An 18,584-nucleotide genomic window follows, 5' to 3' on the forward strand; every position below is an offset into this window, starting at 1 on the left:
AAGGTCAGTATGGCTTTTAAGTTCTTAATGCTAACGTCATTGATTTCAGTAAACTTTAAAACTTGTCATGTTCATACACATGCAAATTTATAAGAAGCCTAGAAATCATTGATATCTTCTTATGATATGGTGTATAAGTTTCATTTGTTCTCTTGAATGTTACACGTGTACCATTCTGATTTATGGGCAAAATGAAAAGTAGCTTTATATTTGAAGCTGTGGCTTCCTTTTTGCACATGTAATTGGAAGAAATCATCAGATTAGGATTGGAAAATTAGTGTTTTATCGTTTATTTGAATTCCATTGCAGACAGATCTGGGATACTTTCATTTCCCCCCTCTTCATTTTGCCATCTATTTTTTTAGGGCATTCAGCTGCCTTTGTCTCTGCATCTGTCTGCCTTGGAATTGGCATATTATTTCAATTTGCTTTTTAAGTTGGTTTCATGTCTTTTTCCCATGTGCCTTTCTCACTTGGTTTTTCTCTTGCTGCTCTGCCTATTGCTCTTTTATTCATATTTTGCTCTTTGATTTAATATCCCAACTCAACTATATTTTAGTTCTGCATCTTCTAGTTCCTTATCCCCTTTTCCCTTATGTTTATTTCTACTGCTTTATTTCCTTTGTAGTATTCTCAGTCTAGAGAACAGGGATCAACACGTTTAATGTCTGTAGGCCAAATCCATCTATCAGTAAATAAAGTTTTATTGTAACAGTTATGCCCATTCCTTATGCGTTGTCTGTGGCTGCGTGCATGCTACAGTGATACGAGGGGAGTAGTTGTAATAGAGACTCGATGGCTTGCAAAAATATTGACGGTCTTGGTCCTTTACAGAAAAAGTTTGCCAACTCTATCTAGTCCTAGATAATTTTTCCTACTCTATTTGGGCTGTTAGGGCTGATCAAAAATATATACTATACTGACTTTGGTGAAATAACATAGAACATACTTTGTTTCTAAACTCATGCTTTGACTGTAATCTAATATTGTGTAATTTCACTTAATTCCTTCTTTGTGACCATTCACCTTGGATTTAGCCTGAAGAGTCACTTTTGCTTTCCAGTTCCTTTGTCACAATAAGTGAAAAATCATATATAATTATTGGAAATGATCTCCTTTATCAGCTGTCTGCCCCATCTTGCATCTACAGATTTATCTTCCCCGTTCCCATCTGTATTCTCTTTCCTTTGGCAGTTAGTAGAGGGGATGTCTCACTTCTTGTTTAATCTCGATTTCTCCAGTCAAGCCCTTGACTCTGCCCATTCTGCCATTCCTGAGTTCTTGCTTTTTTATATCACCTCTCTGTTTCTGGACTCAACTTCTTCCTGTCCATTTAATCCTTCCCTTTAGCTTGAAAACCTATTCAAGCCCCTCTCCTAAAAAGGCTCCCTTTTACTCCTGAATTCTTTTAATGACTGTCCTTTCTTCCTTTCTTATCCAAACTTCATAACTGTTTTCTACGGACTCCTCATCCCATTATAACCTGCCTTTTATACTTACAACTTGGAGACTTCTGAGGCACCCAGTAGCCTCTAATTGCAAGGTCCTTTGGAATCTTTTAGTCTTTATTGCTGCATTGAACACTGCTGAATTCACCATCTTTCAGTTATTGCTGCATTGAACACTGCTGAATTCACCATCTTTCAGTTATTGCTGCATTGAACACTGCTGAATTCACCATCTTTCAGAAGCTGCTTTTCTGTTTCTCATGTGTCTTACTAATCATTCCTTTACTGCTTCATTCTTGGGCTTTGTTTTCATCACACTGCCCGTAGGTGTTTGTATTCCCAGGGTTTCTTTTTTTTTGCCCACTGCTCTTACTACGTGTCAGTTGCTTATACACTGTCATAATTTCAGCTACCACGTGTAAGCCCCTCCCTAGCATGGCTGTATCATTGTCCCTATACCATGTTGTATTATAATTAGATATTTCTGTCCCCCCGTTATACTTTGAGCTCCTTCTGTGGGGATATTGTAATTTTTTTATCCTCAAAGCTAGCACAGTGTTTTGGCACATAGTACTGGTGCAGGATAAATGTCTTTTGAGTGAATGAAATTAGAGCTTTCGATACTTTTAAAGAAGCACTTTCATGTAAAGAGTGGAAAAACTGTATGGTCTTATGTATACAGCCCATCAGCAAATACTTACTGAGCTCTGGAATGTGTTCATTGCTGAGCTTGTTGCTACGGACAGTACAGAGAAATTCAAGACTTAATCTATTTTGGGTCCCTTTTGAGACTTTAGTGAAACTGTATACTCTCACCCTAGAAAACACACACACAGACGTCTACATTTAATTCCGTGGTGTTCACAGTTCCCTAGGGAGTTCATGTACTCCACGTTAAGCTCTGCTCTGGGCATTTTCAGTGTTGGGGACACCAAAGCACGTGGAAGAATTCAAGAAAAGTGTAATGGGGAAGCTGGTGGCATTGAATTCCAAATGGAGTCCAGAGACATGAAGAATTCTGTAGGTTGTAGTTGGTGAAGGAATTTGGGATGTGAACGTGTGATTAGAGCGCAGTGAGAAGTAATATCATCTACATTAGGTTATTCTGGTGTTGCGTTATTGTGTTCCCATGTTGTCCTGTAGGTCTCGTAAGACACGGTCCTGTGAGTAACACAGAGGGCTCTCTTCTGAAGAGTATGACATTAGAAGTGTTGGGTAGTCGTCTAAGGAAGAGGCCGATCCCAGAGCAGGATAAGGCCTGGGAAGCCTTGGATTCTGAGTCCAGATGTGTTCCAGATGCATTTATGGTTGGTGCTCTAGGAGGGCGGGCAGGCCGCAGCCTTGTAGCTGAGCAGGCACAGTCTTGGAAGTAGTGCAGTAGGCTCTGTAGATGGGCAGGCAGTGCTGAAGTCGGATGGGCAGGGGCAGCTTGAAAGCCGGATGAGTGGTCAGGATCAGCAGCCTGCCCTTTGGGCAGGAAGGGGGAGGGATCCTGTGGTGGGTAGACAGACGGGGTTGATGGGCAGATAGTGGTCTCGTGGCTGGAGGCTGTCCAGGTGGCTGAGCAGGAAAGTCCTATAAGGAGGTGGGCTTAGGCCTGTGGTTTGGGGGAGTAGCTTTTCTAGTGAGCCAACTCTGAGTAACTCCATGTTTTTATACTCTTTTGTTAAAACAACCAATAGAAAGTTGACTGCCTCAGCTTTGCTGTGGGCTAGTAAGAGAAGGATGTGTGTCCACGCTGGGGCCTAGTGGTAAATGGAGACTAGCGCTTACTGAATCCAGTATGGAGGTGACACAGGGATTACTGAGATTAAAAAAATAACAGGTAAAGAGGAACAGGTGATGGGAAGCCGAACGGAGGACTGTGAGGTACACAGCAGGGAAGTATTACAGGTTTATTAAAATAAGCTCTCCTTCCATTTATATAAATGGTTTTTTTATACATTTTTAGAACATACAGAAATTCTCTGCTGTATTCTTCATGTGTATGCTAAAGTCAAAGCAATAACTCCATTTATTTAAAAAAAAAAAGAAACAAGCAAACAAAAACCTACAGTATACAATTGAATTTTATTTCGACAAATAAAAATATTGTTTACTACAAATAAGAGTAAGGTGGTCTGATTCAGGATATGGGTATGTATGGAAACTATTGATTTCTGTTTAACAGCATTAATTAATCAGCTGGATAGTATAAAATAAAAACATTCATGATGGGAACAGAATTTAAAGTGTGTAGAAATAAACGTAGTATATATGGATAAGCTGAAGACTATAAAAACACTACTGAAGGATAGAAAAGGTTTGTCTAAACGGCTAAACATGCCATACTTTGGGAATATGTAACACTATAAAGTTATCTCTTCTCCTCAAAGTGATCTCTAAAGATCTTATCTCTATTTTTGTAGAAATTGACAAAATGATTCTAAAATTTATAAGGTAATATGTATTAACAGAAGAATTTTGGAAATTTTTCTGCAAGAGTCAGGAAGGAGGACTTGCCCCCCACCAAACAGTAAAATGTATTAGAATTAAAACATAGTTATCATAGTGACAAAGAATAGAGCATCCAAAACAGACAAAATTCATATAGATATTTTGTTAATATGTAATACAGATAACACTTAAATCTGGAATAAAGGTGGATTATTCAGTAAATTGGTGTTGGGACAACATTTTGGGGGAATTAGATTCCTATTTCATACCTATCACCAAAATAAAACCTAAATGGTGAAAGAGGAAAGTGTTTTAAAAAAACTGTATAGAAATTCTAGAGCAATTTATGAAGTTACATCATTTTAATATGGGGAAAGACTTTATAATCATGACCACCAAAGCAAAAATCCATAAAGTAAAAGATTGAAATACTTGATTATAAAAAAATTAAAGACTGGGATGGCCGGTTAGCTCAGTTGGTTAGCGTGCAGGGCTCTTAACAACAAGGTTGCGGTTTGATCCCCACATGGGCCACTGTGAGCTGCGCCCTCCACAGCTAGATTGAAACAACTACTTGACTTTGAGGTGATCGGTCCTGGAAGAACACACTTAAAATAAAACAAATTAAAAATAAATTAAAGACTTACATTTGTGCAGAAGTACCATAAGTTTTTTTGTTTTTTGTTTTTAAAGATTTTTATTGGGGAAAGGGAACAGGACTTTATTGGGGAATAGTGTGTACTTCCAGGACTTTTTTTTCCAAGTCAAGTTGTTGTCCTTTCAGTCTTAGTTGTGGAGGGCGCAGCTCAGCTCCAGGTCCAGTTGCCGTTTCTAGTTGCAGGGGGCACAGCCCACCATCCCTTGCGGGACTTGAGGAATTGAACTGGCAACCTTGTGGTTGAGAGCCCACTGGCCCATGTGGGAATCGAACAGGCAGCCTTCGGAGTTAGGAGCATGGAGCTCCAACCGCCTGAGCCACCAGCCGGCCCCAACACAGCAGCATTTTAAATGATAAAATTTCTGAATGGTTCCAGCTCACATTTTAATTTAACTGATTTAGGTTTTAAGAAAATTGCTTTTCAAATGTAAATTACAGATTACAGTGACTTTTATGTTATTAGCAGGCTTAGTAAAACGAAAACGAAATAATTTTGCCAAAATTTTAACCAGATAATCCCAATTTATACATCTCATAAATAGTTTGTTAGTAGGGAAAATAAGAACTACTGCTTTTCAATATTTAAGTAGGATGCATTTTTCTCAGGAATATTTTTCTGTTTTTATCTTATTTTATCATAGTACGATAACATTTAGTTATTCATTTTATATAGGAAGAATATGAGGTTTCTTCATCATTAATGCATGTGGAGCAAATTGGCGCTGCCTAAATAGAGCTATGGGCTCCAAGCACTTTATTCAAACTTTTGATCAAATATTATAGCATCAAAAGCATTTGTATGGTCATTTATGAAGCCCTCTGCCCTGTTCCTCTTTTTAAATGGTGCATTAATTGATATGTCTGTCTTGTTTCCTAGTCATATTCTAGGCTTTTCTGTTGGCTTCCGCAAGAGGGACAGAGACATAAATTGAATTGCAAACTGTATTTTTAATGCAAACAGTACTTTATGGTTTGCTTTTCCTTATCAGTTGATTCTTTTCAGACTTGGGTCAAAAGGGTACTTAGGTCAGATCTCAGAAAAAAAAGAAAGTGATTTGGGTGGTTTGGTTTGATTCTAACTAGAAAACCATAGTCTGTTTTTTGTGTGTTTTTAAAATTCAGTTTTAACAAAGCAAGTGATGTTTGGACTGAAACTTACAGATTTAACATGACATGCTGTCCTTTTCCTTGGAGCTGCATTTCCTTGGAGCTGCATTAGAACTTTCAGGTAGTTTACTGTGTTTCTTAGAGCTCATTTTGTCTGCTTTCCCTCTACTGTATTTGCACTTTTGAAGTTGACATCCTTTAGATCTCGTGCTTATTTCAGCTATTCTGATAGCTTCCACCTCAGTTTTCCTGCTAAGGCTCTGTCGTATTTTTCCTTGAGTGGTAAATTTACTTTGAATTATAGGACTCTGAAAATTTTTGTGGAGATCAGAGTCAAAAGTAACTACTGCTCTAAGTTGTATTATTTTGTTGTCAGAAAACAGAGAATAATGGTATTTTCCTCATAGTTGCATGTGGCTACCAGGAAGAGAAGACCTCCTCACACCTTTTTTAAATACTACATTTTGAAATTGTGTAGGCCTTGTAAAAAAGTGTGTTGCTGTGCTTTTAAGTGGAGAACATCCCTTTTGAGTCTTTCCAAGGTAGCTACTAAGTACTGCAGTCTTTATTTCCACATGACTAAATGTCAGATCCCAAAAGTTATTCACATCCACAATAAAATCTGATTCATGTAATTTTTCTCTTATAGGAATTTAGAAATTTGAGGCTTTTGTAGCCTTGCAGTTTTCCTAATTTTACCATTTGGCTGTCATTTAAAGAGAAGAAATGACTAAAACTATAAGTTATCGGTGTGATTCAGTTTCTGAGACCAATACGCACTGTCTTTAAGAAAGCCTGTGTTTTATTATTAGTTTTAAAGAAGGCAGTGTGCAAAGACATTGTTTAAGTAGCTTTACGTCAGGTTACTATAAAGCAGATAGTGATGAAGGGTTATGATTATTAGTCTGATACATTATTATCAGTCAAATACACATTTATTGATTTGGATGCAGAGCAGTGTGTCTGACAGATGGAAACAGTCATCTGTATTGTGACCATTGTTACCTGAAAGGTGTCAAAATGAGTGCCAGTTCAACTAAAGGTAGACAGAAGTGAATTTGTGTTTCCCACTTTAAACTTTCTTCCTACTAATATTTGTATTATTTTGAACCACCAGAAAGTATAGTAAGGATCAAGCCCTAAATCCTGAAAAACCAGAATGTTGCTGCTTAAATATGTCAGTCTCTTGAATCGCATACCTCTGTTAAGATCAAGGCAAGACAACATAGGATCCTGGATAGTCTGAAGTTTCCCAGAAAAATGTGTCTTTTGCCCTCTTAGGCCACATAGTTTTGCAAAGAAGATTTTGTCTATTGTAATACTGACATTTTTCTTCACTGCTGAGTCACAAGATAGCATTGTAGAAGTAAAAGATTTCAAGCCTTAAAATAACACCAGCTTTTGAATTAACTTTTCTTTCTTTCTTTCTTTTTTTTCTTTCTTTAAAGATTTTATTGGGGAAGGGGAACAGGACTTTATTGGGGAACAGTGTGTATTTCCAGGACTTTTTTATTGGGGAACCGTGGTGTGTTTTTCGCAGGACTCATTAGCTTCACCCAAGTCAAATTGTTGTCATTTCAATCTTAGTTGTGGAGGGCTCAGCTCAGCTCCAGGTCCAGTCACCATTGTTAGTTGCAGGGGGCGCAGCCCACCATCCCTTGCAGGGAGTCGAACCGGCAACCTTGTGGTTGAGAGCACGTGCCCCAACCCACTGATCCATCTGGCCACCTGGGAGCTCATTGACTTCATTATAGTTGTGGAGGGCACAGCTCCCTGGCCCATGTGGGAATCGAACTGGCAGCCCCGTTGCCCAGAGCTTGTGCTCTAACCAACTGAGCCATCCATCTGCCCCTGAATTACCTTCCAATAAGGTAAGTTTTCTTTTATTTGGGACCACTGTCACCTACTCCTTATCACCTGGACTGTTGAGAGCAATACTGGATTAAAAAAAAAAAAGTTTTCTTGAGATATTGTGCAGCTATTACTGATATATTTTACAGCATCTTCACCCTAACAACAAGCTCCATACCCTTTGGCAGTCACTGTCCACTTATCAACCTCCCCAGCCCTGGGCAACTACTCATCTTCTTTCTGTCTCTATAAATTTGTCTTTCTGGACATTGCATGTTAATGGGATCATACAGCATGTGGCCTTTTGTGACAGGCTTGCTTCACATAGTATATACTGTGTTTAAGGTTCATCCATGTATAGCATGTATCAGTACTTCTTTCCTTTTCATTGCCGATTAATATTCCATCATATGGATAGACTACATTTTATTTATTCGTTTATGAGTTGATAGACGTATGGGTTGTTTCTACTTTTTGAATATTATAAATAATGCTCACGTACAAATTTTTGTGTGGACATTATATTTTCAGTTTTGTTGGACATATAACTACCGTGTTTCCCTGAAAATAAGACCTAGCCGGACAATCAGCTGTAATGCGTCTTTTGTAGCAAAAATTAATATAAGACCCGGTCTTATTTTACTATAACATAAGACCGGGTATAAAATATAATGTAATGTAATGTAATATAATATAATATATAAATGCAGGGTCTTATATTAATTTTTACACCAAAAGACGCATTAGAGTTGATTGGCTGGCTGGGTCTTATTTTCGGGAAACAGTAGGAGTGGAATTGCTGGGTCATGTGGTAACTCTATGTGTAACCTTTTGAGGGAAATGCTGGGCCATTTTCCAAAGTGGCTGTATCATTTTACAGTCTCACCAGCAGTGTATGAGGGTTCCATTTGTTCCATATCCTCACCAGCATCTGTTTTTGTTTCATCTTTTTGATTACAGCCATCCTAATGCGTGGGTATGACATGGTGTTTCATTGTGGTTTTATTTGCATATCTTTCGTGATCAGTGATGTGCGTCTTTGCATTGGAGATGGGTATATCTCCCTTGGAGAAATGTCTGTTTAGATCCTTCTCCACTTTTTAAATTGGGTTATTTGTCTCTTTATTACTGAGTTGTAAGAGTTCTTTATTCTGGATAACAGTTCTTCCCTTATGAGACATGGTTTGCTGTCATTTTGGGAGAAATATTTTCTCCCATTTTGTAAGTTGTCTTTTCACTTTCTTGATGGTGTCCCTAAACCACAAAAGTTTTGAATTTAGATGATGTTCCATTCATCTGTTCTTTCTTATTTGTTGTTTGTGCTTTTTTGTCATAGCTAAGAAAGTTGCCTAATCCAAGATCACGTAGATTTATTCCTCTGCTTTCGTTTAAGATTTTTGTCATTTTAGCTCTTTTATTAGGTTGGTGCAAAAGTAATTGCGGTTTTTACAATTATTAACGTTTTAAACCATTTTATTTTGCACCAACCTAATATGTAGGGGTATGATCCATTTTGAGTTAATTTTTGTATAAAGTTTGAGGTAGGGGGTCCTACTTCATTGTTTACATCTAGTTTTCCAAGCACAATCTGTTGAAGACTGTTCTTTTCCTATTGAATTGTCTTTGTACCTTTGTTTAAAATCAGTTGACTATAAATGCAAAGATTTATTCCTGAACTCTCAATTCTGTTTCATAGATCTACGTGTCTTTCTTTATGCCAGTATTGCACTGTCTTGATTATTGTACCTTTTATGAAGTTTTGAATTTGAAAAGTGTTAATCCTCAAAGTGTGTTCTTCTTTTCAAGATTGTTTTGGCTATTCTGGGTCCCTTGCATTTCCATGTGAATTTTAGGATCATCTTGTCAATTTCTGCAAAATGACAGCTGGGATTTTGAATCTGTAGATCAGTTGGGGGAGTACTACTATCTTAACAATGTTATATCTTCCAGTCCAAGAACACTGTATGTTTTTCCATTTATTTAGGTCATCTTCAATTTCAAAAATGTTTTGTAGTTTCAGGGTACAAGTTTTACACTTCTTTTGGTAGCTTTATCCCAAAGTATTTTATTCTTGTGGATGCTATTGTAAATAGAATTTTTTTTTCATAATTTCATTTTCAGTTTGGAGCAGTCTTCTTTTACAGTCTTTATATCCAACGAATATAAATCTTTCTTTTGACTCTTAGTAGGATAAGCACTATAATCTTTGAGTCCCTCAGTGAGAACACACTTTGAGCACATCTGCTCTGCTACCTGTTGCTGATAACCACTGTCTTTAAGAAAGCCTGTGGTTTGTTTATTAATTTGCTTCTCTACCCAGTGCCATTTATGTCTGCTTTGTAAGATGCCTTCTCTGCAATAAGCAAACAACTTTGTAATTATTATTTTGGGAGGTCATATTTTTATTATTTTTTGTAGTTTCAAAGTAACAATATTTTACGAAACAACTTCTGGAGATAAAAACAAAATATTTTCCTTCCGTATCATTTCCTTCCTTTGAAGCAAATGATAAAGCAGAATGGTCATTCATTTTACTACTACACTGGACAAATAAAATACTTATTATAGATTGAGCCTTAGAAGCTAAGCTTAGCTGGATTTACTCTTTTTGCTCATGATAGTGCACTTCCAAAAAAATTCACATCTTTTTCATCCATTCTTTTTCTTCAAGCTGCTTGTAGTGAAATAATACAAAGATTCTTTTAGTTTAAGTTTGGGAAGAAAGTTGTAGATTTTTCTTCATTTTTACCTTGCTCTGTAAACTTTTTCTTGGTAATGTTAATTTGTATCCAAACATTACTATAATCTCCAAATTAACTTTTCCTCCAAATTCCATCACTTCCATTTAATCTTGGACATTATTAGCACAAAGAAATTCTTAAGCATTGCTTTTATTATGTCATCAAAAATCTACGGTGGCCAATATTGCTTACAGAATAAAGTTTGGGTGCCATACTTTGGCACTCAGGGCACTTCCCAGTGGGACCTCTCTTTTTTCAACCGAATCTCATTGCCTCTACCAATGGCTGCTAAACTTGACTCATTTGATTTTTAGCATAGATAAGTTCTTTCTCACTGACCCCAATGAAATCTCATGCTTAATCCCAGTTACAAAGCAGTGGTGGGGAGGGGAACGAGAGGTGTCCTATAACCTTCCTTACTCAGCTTTTCCTCTGTCTGCTGAGATCTCCTTAAGAAATTATAGGGTTCCAAGGAGCACAGTTGGAGAGCCAGTTGTCTACCTCATGTACTGAACACTTAGCTTTCCAAAGCAGCATGTGATATCTTTTTGTCAGTATACTTTGTCTTTCCCAATGCATTATAATTTTCCAGAGTTTAGAAATCATGTTTATAAAACTAGGGTTGTGTACGCCCCATGGTGTCTAGCATGATACCTAATGGATAGTAGGTACTACTCAATACATATTCATCCTTTCAGTTGATATTTTTAAAATCTTACATATTTTTACACTCACTACACCCAAACCAGGGAAAAACTAGTTTTTATTTTCTTACATAGACACATTGCCATAAATGATTGGAATTATAATTACCACTCACTTACAGGAAATTCAAGAAAGTAGTTATTCATAGCCAAACCTAAAAACAGCCTACCCACAACTTAACATATCCAGAGTATGTTTTTCTAACAGAAGGTTGCTTCTAGTAATCATTTTAATATACTTTTGAAATTAAAAAAAAATCCCAAGTGTTAACTTTGAAAATAAGCCCTAAATGATTCTTATAGAAGTGAGAAAAGTCAGAAGCGCAGGTAAGGGAGTGAAGTATTAAAGCATGCATCCATGCTGTTTGAAGGTCTTTTAATTAAAATATTTACCTTAGCTGTTGTGTGTGTGTTAGAAACGCACACGTATTTGAATTTATATCTACGTACCTAAAATGTTCATTTGTGAAGATTAGTATGAAATCATCTTTACTTCGGTTCAGTTTGAAATCATAAGATTATAAGTTACCATACTTCAAGATTCATTTATTTTTGTGCCAAGCAGGGTAAAAACAATCCCCTTTCTACTTATGGGTCACAAAACTCATTTTCCTTATTCAAGTGCCTTAGAGGCAAAGAAATGATTAGGTGGTTCTCTTTTGAAAAGTGAAATCTTTTTTCTATTAAGGTAAGAAATTATTTTTAAATTTCATATGTGCTGTGGCACTGCGGGTGGTCAGCTTTTTGGTCTTGTTCTGGTCGGTCCTGTCCTGAGAGTGTTGGCAGGTTGCGTGACTGCTCACCAGTGTGTTCTCGTTTATGTTAATATCTCCATCTACTGGGAGGTCAAGGGGTTGCCACTACTGGCTTTTATTTGCACAAAAACTTCAACATTTTTAAAGACAGGTGTTTGGTTGGGAATTTCAGCAGTTGGGACAAAAAGAGACTACAAGCAAGGCTTTGGGGTTGGGTGGTACCTGTACTGCAGAGAATTGGGGTGGAGGTACTTTTACTGCAGAGATGGATCCTGGTTTCCTGTCCTATCCCTACCATGTGTGAAGTCAGGATGACCTATGTTATGTTCATATTACTTCATACTAGCTTTTCCCGATTCATTCTCTCCTCAAAAGTTTCTAGTTGAAGGAACAACTTTGGGACTGACTTTTATGAATCTAACCTCAAAGACTTGAATTTTATGGTTATATAACTGTCATCTCCATGGTGTACCAAATAAACCACTTCTGACATTTTAAATATTAAATAGTTCTAGTTGATAGGCCCAGAATTACAATTAGAAAATAGTTGTGGTCATTCAAAATGAACAGTATTCACCTCTGCATTTTTTAGTAGGCAAGTGCTATTGTCTGGTGTATTTTGTAATGTAACTATAAGGTCTTAATAGTTTATTTAGAACAGAGAGGTATATACCTTTGGAATGCTTTCAAGTTTCCTATAGTTTTGTGGCTAGGACCCTGATACCTTCAAATGTTAGTTTGCAGATGGTAGATTTTACAAAAATTTATTTTCAAGTTGGCCATTTGGAACAGTGCCTGTCATTTTCATCCCATTTTAGCAGCCTGCTTTCATGACTTGTCATCACTTGTAACTGCTTCTCTTCCAGAATGCCCTTTACGACCTATTCTGAGCATAGCTAGCTTAACCTTTACTCTTCTACTCCCTTTCTTCTTGGCCCTCACAGGGCTCTCTGACCATTCCTTGGCTTTGCCTTTTTTTTTTTTTTTTAATGGAAAAGTGGGGCCATTTGTTTGATCCTCCTCTGGCTATCCTTTTTTAAACCGTCTGCTCTTGTAGCCAGCCTGCTGGGTGTGGCTGGGGAAAATCCCACTCTGGTGCTGGTTAGGAACGTAGGGTTTCTAGCTCTTGCTGCAGCTTCAGGAGAGCTTAGCAGACTTTTTTTTTTTTAACCTGTGTCTGCAGCCTTAATGAGCACCTCCTGCAGTCTTTTACTCCATCTACCTCCTTTCCTTTATCCTCATTACAATGCTCTTTCTTCCTCCTTTTTGAACATAAAGGTAGAGTCTTTAACATGGCTCCATGGATTCCAAAATGGTTCGTGGAGACAATTCAGGGCATCGAGGAACTTGGATGGGGAAAATATTGCATCTTTATTTTCATTAACTTTTGATTGAAATTTAGCATTTATTTTGGTAGTTAATGTGGGCAACAAAACATTAGTATTAGTGGTATCTGTGACTTTAGCACCTATAGAACTCAGTTAATTTCATATCACTTGTATGGATGTGGGTGGATAGCTCAAAAATATTACTCACGCTTGTTTCCTCTTTAAAATTATAGTAATTAGGTATGTTAGATCTTACTGTTTACTGCATTAATAAAGCATATATATACTATGGCACCGATTTGGTTTTTTAGATTTTAATAACTGCATCATTATAATTGATCTCCTTTGATTTCCTATATATTTTATGCAACTAAATCCATAAGCTCCCCCCAGATGCCAAAGGGGTACATGGATCAAAGACAAAAGATTAAGAATCCCTAATCTAAAGGCTGTCTGAGGGCGTTGCCTCCACTTGTCCCCTTGGTCCTGTTGTTCCTGCCCACACGCCCTGGGCCCTTACTGTGTTCATTATCCCCATCTGGTTTCTTTATGCTATTCTTTAATATTGTATTTTTAAATATTATTTATGTAGTAAAATACGTGGTTTAATATATACTTATAGTGTGAACATTTATAAAAACAGATGAGTATAAAATAAAAAGGTAATCTTAACTCTAGCCCCGAGTTCCACCTCCTTGGGGAAGCCTATGGACTTGTGTACAATTCAGAGAAATTTTATTTTTAATGTTACTGTAGTCTATGTTACAGCCCCTTCATTTCCCTCTCATAATTCCTGCTTGTGCTATTAAAAGAAAATTTTTTTCAGTTACAGTTGATATTCAGTATTATTTTATATTAGTTTCTGGTGTACAGCATAGTGGCTAGACATTCATATAATTTATGCAGTGATTCCCCCGATTAGTCTAGTACCCACCTGACACTATACATAGTTGTTGTTGCAATGTTATTGACTATATTCACTATGCTGTACTTTAGATTCCCTTGACTATTTTGTAACTACCACTTTGTGTTCACCCAGCTCCCCAATCCCCCTCCCCATGGCTACCATCAGTTTGTTCGCTGTATCTATGAGTCTGTTTCTGTTTTGCTTGTTTATTTTGTTCTTTAGATTCCACATATAAATGAGGTCTCATGATATATGTCTTTCTCACTCTGACTTATTTCACTTAGCACAATACCCTCTAGATCCATCCATATTGTCGTATCTTGCTTGTGTTTTTGAAGGGCTAGATCAGCTGTCACTTTAAAGCCATAGCCTTTTATTCCTGAGAATATGTTCTTAATTAAACTTTAGCACTTTTCACATTTGATTCTAAAAGATTTGCTTCATGTCTGTAACGATCCTTCTATAACTGGGAGCTTCTGCAAGAAAAGGCAGGGATAGTATCTTAGTCAAATATGAATCCCCAGATCATCCAAACTCAGTGATACTTAATAAATTCTAAAAATGGTCTCTCGGTTGTGAGATTGGTACCCACTGTAACTGATTCTCTACTGTGTATAGATTGGTCCATGTATAACTGATGGTATATGATGGGAAAATATTTTTAAGAGTTGTTGGAAAAAAGTCACCATATTCATAATTGATCAAAACAATATTATTGAAATAATTTTTTTTTAATTTAGAATGTCAGTGTTTGAGAAAAGCATATTTAATTGAGAAATGAAATGGATAGCAGAGGATTTTGGTGAATACTTGTCTGGGAGTATATTTGAGGGTTTCTGATGTTAAGTCTGAATGATTTTAAAATTTCATCATTTTGTCATTTTGTAGTTTTAATAAATTAAAATTTATATTAATTTATAGTAGTATGTCATTAGTATTTAACTTATGTTACCACTATTCTGGCCCTTTAAAACATTCACAGACAACTTTGAGTGATTTCTCAGAGTCATAATTGACTGAGAGATAAAAGGAAAAAACGAGGAGCAGAGCACCTACCTATCCTGTTTCCTGGGTGTGGGGCTGAGGGATACCCATGAGAGGGGGCATATTGGTTGAGTCATTTCTTTCTGATTACCACCAGGTGGCACCACTGGCCCGGAATGCCTGGGTTTCTGCCCAGAATCAGAAGGAAGGGAAGGTTTTGAGAGCCTACCTGCTGTGGGGGTAGTATAGAGGGGTTGGGGTCTGGGAGCTGATAGTCTTTTGTACCTTTTCCCCATCTGGTCTAGAGATTTTTGTAAATTGGATGTTTATAAGGCAGGGAATGAAGCACATGACGAATTTATATCTATTTCATCTGATAATTTTTATTGTTTTTCTTTTTTTCTTTCTGTACCAGTAGTTCCTTCAGAAACAGGTAACCTTTTTCTAACAGTCACTCTGTGTTCTTGCATCTTGCTTTTATAATGCTTTTATAATTACCATAAAGGGTAATGGAAAATTAATATACTCTGACTTAATGGCATTAGAAAAATCTGCATGCAAATTCCCACAATTGCAATTAGATTATAGCCAGTTGATTTGCTGTACTTTGCAGAAGTTCTAGCTACAACATTGTACCAACAATGTTTTTCAAAAATCCAAACATGGCTGTTAATAAAATATCATTTTCAGAATTTACAGTAGCAAATATTGGTAGCAGTGTAGAGTGGAATATCCAGGTGTTGCTCCCTCCTAGCTAATAATACAGTGTTGGCCTGAAATACAGTATTTATGACCAGGGTTTCCCCAGCATCCTGACACTGTAATCTCATTTTGTGCTGACTCTCCTTTTTTGCACATCTTTCCCTAAGTTTTTTACTCATCTTTAAAAAGGACTTTCTTTTGGAGAAATTTTTAAATCAAGGAATATCATTCCTTATTAACTGAAACCCACTTTTGCGGTTTCCCTTCCCCCGTTTCTGCTTTGAAAGAAAACCATAATGCTAAGTAACAACATGTGAATAGTTCATTTATTTTATAAGGTTGGTATTGTAAACAGAATAGTTAAAATAAAAATGGATTGAAGAAGTAGATTATTTAATAAATGTCCTCTTAATACAACTGGAACTGTGATGAGCAGAGTGAAACTTGGTTCAGTATTAGATGCTTGGCTCTCCACATTGGCTCTCCTGCAGGGAGCTGTTCTGATTTTGTTTAGAATTACACTGATAAAAGAATATTTAAACTACTTTTCTTGTATATTTCAATCTTTGAATTTCAGGACAGCTTAGGTCAGTCCCTAGTCTTTCCTCCATATTTTGACATATATACACACACATACCCTGCAGTGAAAAGTCCATTTATGTAGTTCTGTGAAAAAAAATCTCTTGCTGCTTTGAGCTTTAATTTAATATGGGAATAAACAGAGTGTTATCTGTAATGCTGGATTTCTGGTTAAGTAAATGCTTTATTCACTTTAATATATGCTTTTCAAAAACTAGTGTGATTAAAACATTAATAGGATCTTAAATATAAATTAATAATCCTGTTCTTGCAGAAGATAACATTACTGATTGGGAATTTTCCTGTAGTCTAGTTTTCTGTTGTAGTTTTATGAAAATTAAAGTAGGGAATTTCAGCATCCTAAGTTATTATTTGATATTTTCTTGGAACATTTCACATTCTTGGAAATACACACGGCAAAATTAATTTTTACCAAGAATTTGTGTAACTTTAAGAGCATGCAGAGTTGGATTTGACTCATGTGAGTGTCATGCAAAGCCATATTTTTATTTTTAGGGCCATCAGTGGCTTCCAGCTGAAGATGGCATTCTGAAGACAGCATCAGTCTGTTAGAACCTCTTAGAAAGCTTTTCCAAAATGCAGGCATTTTGCAGTGAATAACTCCATCCTTCTCCCAGCTGAGGCCTGCTGCTCTGGGGTTCCCCTCGATATGCTCTTGGCTCTTACAATTGCTAGCGGTGGGAGCCATGCTGCTGGTAGAGCTGGCAGCTAAGCCCATTGTTGTAATTAATGCTTTTATTCCCATGTGTGCACACGCGCGCGCGCGCACACACACACACACACACACACACCCATACCCATGCATACACACCCATCTACCCCTAGTTTGGGATGAAAGGAGGTAAGAGCTAGCTTGGCTTGCAGTACCATGCCAAAATTTACTGCCTTGAATTTCTTATTTTGACATCACCTTGCCCACTTAGGGAGCTGATGATAGTTATAGAAGCAGTACCAAATCAGAAATCCCTCTGGAATTGTCTCTTGAAGGAGCCACAGCTGTTGATTCTTCCCTTCCTCCTCCTCCTCCTTGGTGGCAGCTTTGGCAGTAAGGGTGAGGGCACAGTGACTGGGAGCCAGTGCTCCAGTGGAGCCAGAGCAGCAGAAGTATCACTGCCAAGCCCTGTGCTGGGTGATACCCTGTGGGTCCAGCCAATTAAGTGAAAGCCTTTATCTCCAAAGCATTTCCTAATGCTCTCATTGCCCAAGTGGACCTTTATTTAGCTGGGTCCTAATTCCCAACTAGAGGAAAATTTCCTTTGCTGGATAGCAACTATGAGATAGACAGTTCCTGTCAGCCGAACATGCTGGTGCCTCTTTGCTTTCACAAGCTAGTGCCCCTCAGTAACATTAGCAGAGGAGGAGAGGACAAGAAGTGAGAAAGTATTGATAGGAAGTCCAGATAGCCCTGCCACCTGAACCTTCCAGGGACAGATAACACTAGGGCTGAACTTTTTAAGAGGCTGTAGGGAAAAATGGGTTCTGGGACGAGATGGGTCACTTAGAGTGGCTTCAGTTACTAATGGCAGGAGTGTGTTAGGATACTGATGCCTGCATATAGACTTGGATTCGGAAAGTCACAAAATCTTCCTATGTTTGGCTGTAAGAGCTCTGAGAGTATATCTAATTACTGAGTCCATTAAACAAAAGAGATCTTGTTTTAGATGGATTGATAGAAATTTTCTGGATTGCTTCTAAAACACAAAGTAATTAATTTTAATATAATTTAAAGACTTTTGAATACATTAAAACATTTCATGTGGCTTAAAATTATATGGGAAAACATACCTTCATTAATAATCATCTATGATGCCATTTACTGAATTGTTTTGAAGGTTATATTGTTAGAAGCATTACACATCTGAAAGCGTACTGTTAATGAATGTTATTCTTTCTATATCAGAAATTCACTTTCCATAATTATTTTTTAGCATACATCTTTGTTGATAATTTATATGTGTATAGTGTAGCCCATTGTCCGATTGGCTGTATGATCTTTCAACCAGGACTATCTTTTGCAGATGCTTTTACTGACTCTGCTATCAGTGCTAAAGTGAATGGGGAACACAAAGAGAAGGACCTGGAGCCCTGGGATGCGGGTGAACTCACTACCAATGATGAACTGGAAGCTTTGGAAAATGACGTTGTAAGTAAAATCTTTAGATTAGTGTCAGACTATGGCCGTGTAATGTGGTCCCGCCTCCTATCACTTGGTTTTAATTTAAGTATGCTATTGTTGCTGCTGTTGTTGGGAATGTATTTAAAGCAGCAGTCTTAATGTGTAAATATAAACCCCCTCCCCCAGGCAATAATACAGAAAAATGTTTCTTTGGGATAATTATGAATCATTTCTATGTTTTAAAAGT

General features: G+C 37.2%; 1 protein-coding gene across 26 annotated transcripts in view; it reads left to right on the forward strand.

Annotated features, from left to right (window-relative positions):
- Positions 1–18,584, forward strand: part of ATXN2 (ataxin 2) — a 100,407-nt gene that overhangs the window by 37,793 nt on the left and 44,030 nt on the right. For 8 of the 26 annotated variants that reach the window (XM_074321335.1, XM_074321349.1, XM_074321352.1 and 5 more), the window contains exon 6: positions 18,240–18,364. In XM_074321335.1, coding sequence (XP_074177436.1) covers positions 18,240–18,364 — 125 coding nt within the window. Of the gene's footprint in view, positions 1–15,334; positions 15,353–18,224; positions 18,365–18,584 lie in introns of all 26 variants that reach the window. The other 18 variants (XM_074321354.1, XM_074321343.1, XM_074321339.1 and 15 more) reach the window with 5 other exon arrangements.

Source organism: Rhinolophus sinicus, linkage group LG16 (genome assembly GCF_036562045.2).
Source record: "Rhinolophus sinicus isolate RSC01 linkage group LG16, ASM3656204v1, whole genome shotgun sequence".
Taxonomy (NCBI): Eukaryota; Metazoa; Chordata; class Mammalia; order Chiroptera; family Rhinolophidae; genus Rhinolophus; species Rhinolophus sinicus.